Here is a 14026-nt window from a genome sequence, read left to right as displayed (position 1 = left end):
GCCTCAGCAGTGTGCTAATGAATGAGTTTATTTATTTGTGAGCTGGCATGCTTACCCTTTCCCGGGGCTGTGTACATGGCTATCTCCACCTGGTTTCCTAAACTCCCTCCCCATGAAGCCTAATCTTTATGTGGGGCGTGTGGGGAGTATGGGGGCTACAGGACAGTCTATGGGCAAACAGACAAGTGGGGTGAGGCACTTCCTGAAGCCATCTCACCTGACAGTGAGCCTCCTCCAAGAACTACACCTGGCCTGTGGCCTGCCTGTCAGATCCACTATAGAGAACAAGCTCCTGGGTAGCAGGTACCAGTGCTTTTAGGTTAGGCAATGTTGATAAAATGATGCTGCACAGGCCTTCGGTTTGGGCAAAAGCAACATGTGTGAGTGTTTGAACAGAGTGACTGGCTCGGGGAGGGAGAGTAGGGATGTGCACATGGCCAGGGCTCACCATATATAGCAGGTCTGGAGCTGCTGGAATCCAGCATGAGCTTGCAAGCCCTACAGCTACATCAAAACTGCTGTGGTGGTTTTAAAGAGCCCACTTGCAAAGGCTGGAGCGTCTGCCAGGGCAGTTCTCTGGCTGACTGAGACTGGGACCAGTCTGTTTTCCAACCCCTTCCCACCTGTGCAGTTTACTTCCTTTTCTTTCCCAGAGGCTTCTTCCCACAAACTTATAAAAATGTTCCAGTGTTTCCCCCTCTTAAAAGAAAAAATAGAAAGCAAATAACAAAATGCTTCCCCTCTGTCCTGTTTCTCCCTCTAGTGATCATCTTTCTTAATCGCTTGGAATGTCTTAAAAAGTAGTTTACAGTTACTTCCTACCCTCCTAATAACTCCTCAAGACCCCATGTGCTCTGGTTCTAGACCCCAGAAGGCCAATGTAACTGCTTCCTTTGACCATCCCCAGGCAGTCCCCCTTCCCCTGTGCTCCCATAAGACCTGTGTGTCTGCTACACATAGTACTTATCACCCCTTACTGTTTTCAGGTCTACTGTTTCCTCTCCCAGGACACAGACAGCGAGTACCAAGAAACACAGTTTTGTACAGTTGATGGTCAATGCTATGCTGTTCATATTCATGGGAAGAAACCCTCATCCCCATGACCATCAAAAGGAGACACTCAAGCAAAAAGCCAAGGATTGCAGAAGCAGCAGTCAGCTTTGGATTTGAGTCTCAGATCCTCCATGAAGAGGCCTGTGACAAATTCCTTAAAATTGCCAAAATCATCTCCCCATTTGTAAAATGAGGGTTGAACTAGACCTGTGGTTTTATTTTTTATTTTTTTTAAAGATTTATTTATTTATTTATTTATCCGAGAGAGAGACAGAGAGAGAGAGGGAGAGCAGGCGGGGGGGGCAGAAGGAGAGGGAGAGTACCATGAAGACTCCACGCTAAGCATGGAGCCGGACGCAGGGCTCGATCTCATGACCCTGAGATCACAACCTGAGCTGAAACCTAGAGTCAGTTGCTTAACCAACTGAGCCACCCAGGTGCCCCTAGATCTGTGGTTTTTAAACTGTGGTCTGAGTCTCCACAGAACTACATAAGAGCCCCTTACCAGTGGGCACATTGTGAAGACCTGAAATAAGCAGGTCATTCCCACTTCCTCAACCCAAATAGCAATTCATTATCTATTCGTACATGGTGACTGAGCATAAAATTTCGTTTTTAAAAAGCGCTCAGCTGGTAAAACTGAACCACTAGATCCCTATACCTGCAATGTTTTTCTATCCACTCTTTGACTTGCTAACTTCTACTTACCATTCAGGTGTTATTTTAAATGTCATCTCTTCAGTGAGCCCTCCCTGAGTGACTGACCCACGCACCCCCATCTAAATTATGGACCCCTCTTCCCCGCTACCATTTCCTCTCATTACACTATTCCAGCTCTATTTTATTAATGATTTAATGTCTCTCTCCCACACTCTAAGCCCTGTGAGGGCAGGAAACAAATTTACTGCATACAGTAGATTCAATTGGAGAATAAATGCTATAAGTTTATGGATTTAATTTTTTCTTTAATTTTTAAATCATCTCTTCACCCACTGTAGGCCTCAAACCCACAACCCTGAGAAAAAGAGTCTCATGCTCCACGGACCGAGAAAGCCAGGAGCCCCTATAATTTACAGATTTATGTTTAAGAATAAGCAAGTACTTTAAATAATAAATAGCATTAATAAGATTAAATAGTATTAGTATTAATAAGCAATCATTTAATTAGTTACTTTGGTAGCTTTAACTACCAATGAGGAAAGCAACTTATTACTTTGAGTTAGCCAGACCTATACTTTGAATTTCCTCTCCACCATGTACTAATTAGATCTCTGGGCAAGTTCTCTGACTTCTCTAAGCTGCTGACCCCTCATATGTGAAATAAAGTAGTTGTACGAATGTGTGAGACAATACATGTAAAATAAATAAAAGATAATATATGTAAAAGGCTTGACAGTTATTATGTTTATGATACACCTGACTTTAAAATAATTTTTAAAAATACAAACTGCAGAGGCACCTGGCTGGTTCAGTTGGTGGAGTATGTGACTCTTGATCTCGGGGTGTAAACTCGAGCCCCATATTGGATGTAGAGATTACTTAAAAATAAAATAAAATAAAAAATACAAACTTACAAATTTACTCCCTGCATTCTATCTCCATCATAGGCATATTCTAATTTTATTTATCCCATTCCATTTCCTAAAATTAACTTCTGCATCTAGAAGGTATTAGTTTTCCATGACTAAAAGAGGAGTCTCTAACAAATCCACTAACAGCAACATAAATTCCAGCTACATACATGTAACCACCAGAGAAACTTAAGTAGGAGTGGAGCTTTGCCACTCTCACCCAACCAAAAGACAGTTTCAGGACCCTTCCAAATGCTGTGGCAGCCAAGTCAGATCTGGGGCCATCAATTACTTAATGAACATTTACTGATACAAATTAAGAGTAAGACATGCAATTGAGGGAAGAAATACCTCATTTTCATATCTTTCAAAAAAAATAATAAAAATAATTGTTGCTCTCATAAATTCACCATCCACAAAGACTATACGATAAAACATAATAATGTTATGTGATGAATGCTATGATAGAGATGTCCAAAATACTAAGAGAACACAAAAGAGGAACTAACTCTCGCCTTCAAAGGGTAGGAAAGGCTTCAAAGAGAAATGATATCTGAGTTGGATATTGAATGAAAAACAGGAGTTTGTCAGGGGGATAGCAAGGAGAAGGACTTTCTGGACAGAAGAAAACTTTGTACAGAAGACTTGATATTTCTATTATGTAATATTGTTTTATTTTGCAGAGGAGGGAGTGGTGGTGATATTGGTACCTAGAATAGCATATAAGACTAGCAGAGGTGGCATATTGATGGGATATGAATACCATGCTAAGAAACCTACTCTGTCCCAAGAATAATGGAGAATATTAAGGAGTATGTGAGTGTGTGTGTGTGTGTGTGTGTGCACGTGTGTATGTACTGATCCAATTTGTATTGAGAAGACCAATGGCATGTGAAGATGGAAATTGTAGGCCAAAGACCAGTTTCCAGGTACTGTTGCTTATAACCCAGTAAAATCAATTGAATGGGTGACATCTTAAATTTTTCTTTATAATGAATTCAAATGGAATAGAAAATATCAGAGACTATCTGACATTATAAGGACAAGTTTTACAACTATAATATCAGAGACGTGTGTGTTCTGGGTTGCAGAGTAAAATTCATTTGTTATTGTGGGTCATGGTCAAAAAAGTTTGAGACCAGATGAAGGGGTAAGGGAAAAGTCAAGGAGATCTCCCTGGTTTCTGGTGTGGATACCGGAATGGATTGCAATGCCATTGCCCAAGACAGGGAACAGAGGAGGAGGCCTGCCTTTATCAAGTCCACATTTGGATGCAGGAAAGCCCAGACAGCAACCTCTCTCAACAATTTTTCAGCGGGCACAGTCAATACTAATCTTATTCGACAAAGACAAAGGACACATAGTCACTGCAGCTGCAAGCTCATGTGAATACACAACTGATAAAGGACCTCTAGAAATTCAAAATACACAGAAAAACTTAAGAACTAGAGAAAGCAGACAGGATAAGGGAATCAACACCTCCTCCAGGGAACTAAAAGGATTTGAGAAATCCTGCCCCTATTCTAAGAGCCAACAGGGAGCCATCACCCTTGGGAACCCAAGCAAGCTTTCTGAAAAGTCCACTGCCAGGGTATTCTGTTTATTGGGTTTATTTTTTTCTTAGGGGATGGGGAGGATTCTTTCTACTTTGTAACTGCTTTCTAAGCTTCCCTAGCTCTCCCTCATACTACCACCTACAGGAGGTATTTCAACCCTACACATCTCTAGGAAGTCCACTGAGTCCTGTAATATTGGATATGGCTATCCCTCAGTTATCCTCCTGGAGCTTCAGGCTAAGAGATCAGGGCTGGAAGAACATAGCTTCTCCACAGACTTGGAGTGGATCCATTACTCCTCCTAACACCCCTCTCCCCTAGAAGAGAAAGTTTCCCCAATTCTTCTTGAAGGATGACAGCACAATTGGGCCCCAAACTACATTTATGGCAACCTTCCCGTTAAAATTCCTCCACAAACCTGCTCTAGACACTTCTGACAAGTGGCTGTCCTCAAATACTCCATGTCCTTGCACATACGTTCTGTGGTTTGCTCCTGATATTCCCTCAACCTAAAATGCCCTCCTTTTCTCTGACAGAAATTCTACTCACCCTTCATGGTACATCAATGTCACTTCTACCACAGCGCTCTCTATCCAATACTCTCCCCCCGCCACCACCATCACATTTGGATTTAGTCATACCTCCTTATCCTTCCATAGTCTCTGCTTGTGCCCTGGGCACAACACTTCTTTCACTGTCATCCATTATAGGCAATTGTGCTCTCTGCCTGTTATCTGCTAGACTAAGTTTCTAAAGGTGCATGCCATGTCATACCCTTCTCTCCAAAGCCCCCCAGTCCTTAACACACAGTGAGTTCTCAGTAAGAGTTTCCCGATTCAAAGTGAAAAGCTACCGCTTCATTCTACCAAAGACTGCAGATCCTAAGAACTAAAGAGGAAGTGTGGAGGGGAGGCCAAGTGTAGATTTGAAGCAGACAGCCTCCCTCCCCCTACTTAACTGGTAGCAGTACTCCCCACTCCTCTGAGAAATTAAAACCAACCTCAGCAAGGAAGATGCAGGAGGCATGTTTGGAAATGGTGGCTATCTTGAAGGAACTGTAAGTAGCTTCAAGGTTCTCCTGGCTACTATTAGTCAGGGATTGACCTTGGGATGTGGTTACAGGGATTATATATTTTATTTTGCCATCCACTCCCTCTAACACTCTGATACCTCTAGCTATATGGGCAATAAAGAGTCTTTCATACAAGCTCTGAATATTATCTTTAAACTCCTCTGGGAACAGCCTAGCCTCCTCTCAGCCCTACCACCTTTCCAGTGAGTAATTCTGCAATGCCACCTCTGCAGTCCTCTCCTCTTGAAAAAGTGGTTTTCCTCTCAGCATATTCAGCTGCCCTCCCTAAACCTTTTCTTAACCTTCACCATTCGGACAGAAGGTAGTCTGCCTTCTCAGCTGCCTGACTAAAAGACAGTATATTTCAAAGAATAGGCAGAACTCGTGCAGGTTTTGATAACTGTGGCTTCCTCTGTGGTCGCATAGGCACTACTTACTCAGATTTAGTATAGAACTTAGCCATTCCGATTTATCACTGACTATTTTAAATGTCTTATCTCCCTCGTTAGACTGTGAGCTTCTTGAGAACCACTGCTAGTTCCCAGCAAACTGCCCAGGACATAGTGTACACTCAATGAAGTACCCGCTTAGAAAAAATAACCTAAAATAAATTGCTACCTTATGCCCCTCAGCCAATCTCAGTGACTATGTGAGTTCAGAAGAAGAAATATTTCAGAGGTGATCAAAACCAAAAAGTCTTTATATAGTAGTCAGTCCTGTGATGCAAAGCTCAGCTGAAGGCAGTCTCAAACAAGAGTCCTTTTGACAGGGCAACCATTCCCCACGTTCCTCAGATACTCACTATGGTCAAAATAGTAAACTTAGTTCTCCGGAATTTACTTTCCCAAGATCTGGCAGTTCAATAAATGCATTCCCCAGCCCCCACTTCAACGTCTCTCCTATATCCTTCTGACCTTTAATACTGTGTAACATTAGATGAAAAACTGATTTTTTTTGGCTACTTAATTTGCAGCTGAAGAAAAAATATACTGTTTAAGGTGTTAAATATTTTTACATGCAACAAACCTGGCATGAATCTAACCTGTATGCACATTTTAGAGGTACAGGCGTAAATGTCAGTGCTATAATTTGTTATAGGTTTCTGATGACCAGCAATGGAAATGACCACGGATTCTCACAATTCAAACCACTTTTACGTAAATGTGAACTTTCCTAAAACAGCCAAGGGAGAGAACTTTCCATCCAAGCTCACAGAGTCTCTTAGAGATACTGATAGCATTGTTCACCAGGCTAGGTGTTCTTTGAGAAAAGCCTACAAATATTAGTTTCTTTATGGGACTATGCTTTGACCTTTAATAAAAATGTGATTTAAGACACTAGTTATTAAAATGAAAGGAACAATTTTTTTAATGCCTGAACAACTGCCATTTCATATAATCAGCCTTGCTGAAGGCTATACCTTACAAGTTAGCCATGTTTCAAAAAAAAAAAAAAAAGAATTTGGTGACTTCACTTAAATTGCTCACTTACCAGACGTGAAGTAGAGTTATAAGAAACCATGAATTGAATGTATCAGGCATCTGACACCCTAGAAAATAACAATAAAGTATAAATATGTGAGGGTTTAGAGAAGGAATGTTGACTGTATTTTAAATATTGGTAGGAATCTGTTCAAGTCAAATATATGGCAGGTACAGTGCTCTTTGATTATGCGACCATAGAGAGGGCCAGTGGAACCACAGGACGAGACAATGGGTTGAAAGAGCACTGAATGCAGTCAGACAACCGGCCTTCTAGTTCCATCCCCGGTACCACTTTGCTGTGTGGCCTTGGGCAAATCACTTTTCTTCTCAGATGCTCAGTTTTCTCACTTCGTATAATATGGCCTAGATGATCTGTATGGTTCCTTCCAACTTACATGCTATTTTCCCTTCCTGGTCTCAAATTCATCTGGAAAGCTAGGCAGACACTACTTTGCCTACCCCACTTAAGTATAGGCGTTTTTCACTGGAGCCCCACTGAGAAGTCTAAGTTCTTCTAGTTTCTTTTTCCTGTCTTCCTTCTTTAAGGTGACCCAGTAGCTACAAACATGGGTATGCAGAATGATTCACCCAAAATAAATGACCAGGAGAAAGAAGTGAGGCTCTAGGGAGCTGTAGTTACATAAGAAAGCAGATTACATCTAATGAAAGGCCATTCATCACCCCCCAGGAATGACAAAACTTTAAGATACTAAAACTCAGGTCAATGCTTAGACATCCACGCCTCTCAATTCTCAGATCTCTAGGAAATGCCTCTGGCTAGATGAGGGATCCCCACTCAATGAGCCCTACCTATTACATGACAGGGAGCAAAGCTGGAGGAAGAGGATAAAGAAAAGTGAGTATCAGTCAATTTGGGCCCTTCGGGTAGAATCTGCCCTTTGAGCAATGACTCAAGAAAAAAGGGATATTTTCTGCCTTGCAGCAAACAATACAATGTACTAAATGATAACAAACTGGAGCCACTAGGAAAGAAAACACAGAGCAGAACCTCTGTGAAGCAACTAATACTACCAATAATAAAGAGTCGTAATTCCTTGCAGGCTTACTTTGTGTGAGACATTGTAATTGATGCTTACATGCATGAGCTCAATGAATTCTACCAACAGGCCTATCATGTGGGTATTCACAATACCCTCAATGACAGGTGAGAAAATGGACTCTTAGAGAGACACCATGACAATTGCTATGAAACATCTAGGATCAAATTCAGATCTGCTTGATTTTAGGCACTGTGGTCTTAATCACTAACTGCTTCTCTAATACTAATATTAGAAACTAACATTCACTAAGGGCCCGTATTTCCTGTCAGGTCTACTGCTAGTCATGTCAATACATATCTCACTTAATCCTCACTTTAACCCTAAAGGGAGGCATTATAATCCTCATTTAGAGATGAGGAAACAGCCTCAAAAAGGCTAAGTAACTTGAGGGCAGCCACAATATAACAAGCTAGTGGTTGGGCTGGAGTTTAAGTCCAGGTCTGTCACAAAGTGACACCAAAATACTCTGGTGAGCTTACTAGGAGGTGCCCAGCAGTTGTCAAGTGGACTTCCTCTTGGAACCCAGCAGGAGGGAGGTGAAGGCTGGCCTGGCCAACCATACAGCTATTAAGACACATGCCATCTGAGAGTGGGCCAACCACCCTCCACCAAACAAGAATAGCCATGAGAAACTCTCAAGCCCAGATCTGAAGTTGGGTCTTTTTTGGATGCTAGAACAAAACATTAAAAAGAAAAGTTTTCTTGGAAGTCTGTCTTTCAATCTGGAAAATGAAATTTGGCTGCTTCTAAAGGACAATCTGTTCAATTGCTACCTCTACATCAAAGCTTCTCGGCAGCCTCCAGGAGCCTTTCCAATTCTCTCAGAGAGGGAATCAATTCTTGGGCTGGAAAGCACAGACAGACAGGCCAGCAGCTGGACGTGGGTCACAATTTTCCATTCCGGGGGTCGGCTCAGGGCTAATGATGGGAAAAGAGCTGGCATACTGACTCCCTGTACCCAATGGAGTCAGAACAGAAACCCACAGGGTAAAGCCCTAAGAAACAAGACCACTGAATGTCTGACCATAAGCATCACAAAAACACAGCAGATCTTCAGCTCAATGAACTGTGTTTAAACACCTCAAAGTTAAAAGCTGTTATTGCCTTTTGTCAAGATCACAGTCTTGCACCAATACGCACTCATTGCATTATTTTCTGAGGCTAGGTACTTTCTTCCTCAATACCAAGTTGGATAAAATTAAATAATTCATCACTGTTATGGAGTGGCAGTATTAACACAGTTGTTTGTTTAATGCAGGCTCTGGGGTCAGACCTCCCGATTCAAACCCCGGACTGTACCTCTGACTTGCTACGTGACTCTGGGTAAAGTTACTTAGCCTTCTCAGTGCCTCAGCTGTCTTCTCTGTAAAAATGGGGAGAACAAGAGAACTACCTTATAGGGATTTGTGAGGATTAAATGAGATAAGGCCTGTAAAAAGTTTAGCAAAATGGTTAATATTTAAAAGGTACTCAATAAATATTTACTATTGTTGTTTCTCGGTGAATTATTTAAACACTAGGGTTTAAAATATCTTAAAATAGCTCACTATTTAAGACTGTGTCAATAAAATGATGAACCTCAATCACTGACTCAGAACTTATTCATTAAGGAGCCTCCTCTCCAAGGTATTAAGTCTCTTAAGAGCTAAAGACAAAGCAGTTTTCATATAGTACGGAATTTCAGTATGGAATTAAACACAAACTTTACTGATTGGTCCCATCTGTTCCAAAGTGTTCCTCATAACAGAACCGATCTCCAAAAGACCAGTTAGCAAACCACTGCAGGCTCACAGAGGTTATTCTCACTGATGCCACAAAAGACATACATCATCAGAACATCTTGGAAACAACAGGGGGCTGGCTGTTAATCTCAACAGTCAGAATCCCCAAGGTCTAGGCCTCTGGATCAAGACCTCTGAACACGTTAGAGAGTCTATAACTTGGGCATTTATGGGGGCCTATCCAAGAGGCTACAGGCTTATTGTTTACTCACAAGCACACTGTGAGTAAACAACTCTTTCTTACACAATCTTCATGAATTAACACTGGCCTTACTTTTGTTGGAAGAGTAAGGATGACAGTGCTGAGCTACCTAAGCCTCTTTATCCTTTTTAAAAATTACTGAATGCTCAGGACTCTAAAAGTCAAGCCCTAAAATACCAAAAATCAAAGGGAGCAACAGCCACTTTAAAGGTATAATCTTGGGAAGTGATATATATATTCTCTTCTTTTATCCAAACCTGCCTGGCGTACTCTTTAGGACCTTCCTTTAGAAGATGCAAGAAAGTCTCATTGTTTCATAGATCTTTATCTGCCTCCAAATGGTATTTTTCAAATTGGCTCCCTTTTTTATTCCTAGCCACAGTTCAGAACCACTTTGGTTTCATTTTAAAATTTATTCTACCCACAAATGACAAAGATGGACCACATTGGAGCACAATACAAATGAACAAGCTGTAAGTCTAAAAGGCAATTCTTAAATTGAGTCTTAAAAAACCTTAAGCAAGAGTGGCGTCACTGAAAAATATACTGCTTCCCCAGGTAACTACTTCAAAGGCCAAAGCTAGAACAAAGCTTACTGAGGTGAACATACTCTAATATATGTAAACATCAGTTTATAATACTAATAGAATGTCGCCTAGAGGTAGTTCTTATTTAAAAACAATAACATACAAAAATATTAAAATGGATTATAATTTCTAATTTGCAATTACATTCTTTCACAGGCCATATGTTATAGTGGAAAAATTCCTGGCTTTTAAGCCAGACAACATAGGATCAAGCCTTAGCTAAGCAACTTTGGGAAATCACTTAGCCTCTTAAGTTTCAACTGTTTCTGAAAAGAAAATAAAAATGAAAACAAGAATACAAGTCCTTCCTATCCTACAAGGTTTTCTAACTCCTAAATGAGACAAATGTAAAAGCACACCATGTAAATGTGAATTATTAGCATATAATGGTAATAATTTGTATAAACTTTTATTTTTATAAGTAGATTACAACAGATTACACATTGAAAACATGATATGTTACCTTAAATATATAATAATAATCTCATTACTCAATCTATAATATTAACTCAAAGATCTTCAATAATGAGGACTGGCTAAGACAAAGATAACTAGTAAACATCATTTCAAAATAATTATAAATTTATGAGTTATTTATGGAATCAAATATTAAACAGATGTCTGAGGATGAAGATTTAAAAAGATCTGATGAAAAATACTTAGGGACATGTATTCTAGAAATCACTTAAGAAAAATCCAGCTTCTTATGGGGCGCCTGGGTGGCTCAGTCATTAAGTGTCTGCCTTCGGCTCAGGTCATGATCCCAGGGTCCTGGCATGGAGCCCCGCATCGGGCTCCCTACTCTGCAGGAAGCCTGCTTCTCCCTCTCCCACTCCCCCTGCTTGTGTTCCCTCTCTCACTGTGTCTCTCTCTGTCACATAAATAAATAAAATCTTTTAAAAAAGAAGAAAAAGAAAAATCCAGCTTCTAATATTAATAGTTTCTTCATCTTTTTTTAAGATTTTATTTATTTATGTGACAGAGAGAGAGAGATCACAGGTAGGTAGGCAGACAGGCAGGCAGAGGGAGAGGGAGAAGCAGACTCCCCACTGAGCAGGGAGCCCGACATGGAGTTCAATCCCAGGACCCTGAGATCATGACCTGAGCTGAAGGCAGACGCTTAACCGACTGAGCCACCCAGGCGCTCCAATAGTTTCTTCATCAAATAGATAAAGAATAGTTTCTCCTTTCAGGCTAATTTCTCCTAAAATGAGAAATTTTTAGAGATTAAAAGGAAGCAGGAAAGTTTACTTTTGTTCCCATGAATAAATAAGAAACAGAAGGTAGACACTAAATCAGGATTACAACTCAGTAGGGTATTTTAAGTTTCTAACATAACATCAATCTGCTGAAATTGTAAAATCACCAAAACAACTTGCATTTGGTTTTAAAAAACCAAAATAGTGATTAAATAATCCAAACAGCATCTAGCTATCTTCCTTGTTACTAACATAATTCTATATAAATATTTGCTCTCCATGAAAAATATCAAGTATATACAGTTAAGTGTTTGTGGCTTGCAGGATAATGGCTGTTACCACAGATGTGCAAAGCACACCTTTCTTTCCAAAATCTGTAGAACTAGGAACAGCTTAAACTTTCCCAGTTACTTTATAAGTACCTGCTTTAACTAACTTTATAACTAAATAGATTACAGCATCAAAATGAATACTATATTGATATAATCGACTGATAGTTGTGGTCTAAACCAGTAAAACCCTTTTGGAAAACAATTTATCAATGGGATATAAAAAATAAAATTATACACACACACACACACACACACACACCTTTTGACCCAATTATCCTTCAACAGAAATAAAACAATCATTAGGCATCAACCAAAACAATTAAAAACTAGAAATAAAAGAGGAATGATTGGCAAAAAGTTCATTTCACGTCAGAATGCTCAGTAAAACATCCAGAATGTAAACAGGATTTGTTTACTATGAGTACTCATATGTAAAAAGATGCATGTGTGGAAAATGTCAAAGTACTAGACAAATTTTTAGGTTTCTTCTTTTTTCAAACTTGTTAAAATGTCTTATTTATAGGGTTTCTTGTCCTTGTTTATTCTATTAAAAGATAAAAATAAGCAGCTCTTATTACACACTCTGTACAGGAAAAATTGTTTCACGAATGACTCAAAACCGATACAGTCATAAAAATGAAAAATAGATTTTTTTTTTTAAGATGTTATTTTTAAGTAATCTCTACACCCAACATGGGGCTTGAATTTACAACCCTAAAATCAAGAGTCACATGCTCTACCGACTGAGTCAACCAGGCGCCCCATGAAAAGTAGATTCATTTTCCTTTTCAGAACTATCAAAAACAGTAACTTACTTAGAAAGAATTCCTCGAAGTCAGTTTTCTCCACACAGCTAGTATACATGCGCAGGGCCGCAATCTTAATCTTCTAGACAAAAAAAATAAAACCAAACTCAAGATATGACCAAGTATGTTCTAGTGCTATTAGATGTAGGTCACAACATCTTCAACTAGGAGGATGAGTCCAAACCTATCTCTAGGCAAATTTAACAGCTAAACCAACATAGATTATTTCTTTCTTAAAGCTAACCATTCACAAACTTCACACAATTTTCACATTTTATAATTTAGCATCAAAATATCAAAAAGATTTTTCCAATATTTAAATGAAATCTCTCCCTTAATTCAAACTCACTTCATCAGTGAAGGCTCTAAACCACTGTTCAGCATCACTCACATTAACTCTTTATATCCTGAAACCCCTTATATTAAAAAATTACCCATTCTTCTGACCAAAATCAAACACACCAAAAAAACCCCTCAATCTTTCAGCCTTACCTGAGAAGCACTACTATCTATTCTGTAAGTCTTTTTTATACCTTGGGGGAAGAGTTATTTTTTTCTATATTTTCCCTAGTTTTATAGTTTGCTGATTAAGAGAAGACTGTGCTTACAAATAAGGGTTTTTAATGAATGCAAAATATAGTAAAAGGATCAACATTTTACTATTCCCCAAAGCACTAAAGAATTCTCTTAGAATCTTGATCTGAGTGGTGGTTTTAATTTATTCACTGTACACTTAAGATCTGTATATTTTACTGTATGTATATTATGCCTCCATAAAAATAGATCTAAAAGTGAAAAATAAATTCTTTTAAAAGTTAAATTGTAGGTCTGAAGACCAACTCAGTGCTAAAGGAAGGAAATATTCCTAGGGACTTTCAAAATATTTCTTTAAGGATACAATTAAATAAATTAGCCCATCCACAGAAGGCTTATAGCAGCTTATTTTTTCTTAAAATGATAGAAAATTACAAACTCAAATATGCAGACTAAAAAAATATGCAGAAACAGAATAAAATAGCAACTGAAGAAAAAACAATCTAGAATTTTAGTAAAGCTATGTTATTAAGGCACAAAGTCACCAAAAATATACTATATCCAATACTACATAATGTTCATTTCTCAATACATTCTAGGGTCAAAACAGCAATGTCTCTAACGGGCAGAAGTACCCAAAATAAATTAAGGGATTATGTCTGTAATTGTAATTAAGATTTTTTTCTTTGCTAATTTGAGGTCTGTCATGTTTTCAAGTCTTTCAGAGTAAAGCTCATATAGGGGAAAACAGAATAAACATAACAACTGAAAAACAGATATATCTACAT

At 39.0% G+C, this 14026-nt stretch overlaps 1 protein-coding gene across 5 annotated transcripts in view; it reads right to left on the bottom strand.

Annotated features, from left to right (window-relative positions):
• Window positions 1-14026, bottom strand: part of UQCC1 (ubiquinol-cytochrome c reductase complex assembly factor 1) — a 91597-nt gene that overhangs the window by 47771 nt on the left and 29800 nt on the right. For all 5 annotated transcript variants that reach the window (XM_081832913.1, XM_081832916.1, XM_081832915.1 and 2 more), the window contains 2 exons: window positions 12714-12786; window positions 6744-6801 (listed from right to left, as the gene is read on the bottom strand). In XM_081832913.1, the coding sequence (XP_081689039.1) occupies window positions 6744-6801; window positions 12714-12786 (131 nt within the window). The remainder of the gene's footprint in view (window positions 1-6743; window positions 6802-12713; window positions 12787-14026) is intronic.

Source organism: Leptonychotes weddellii, chromosome 10, assembly GCF_054177405.1.
Source record: "Leptonychotes weddellii isolate Sample4059 chromosome 10, ASM5417740v2, whole genome shotgun sequence".
Classification (NCBI taxonomy): domain Eukaryota; kingdom Metazoa; phylum Chordata; class Mammalia; order Carnivora; family Phocidae; genus Leptonychotes; species Leptonychotes weddellii.
This window is presented reverse-complemented; position numbering and strand designations above follow the sequence as displayed.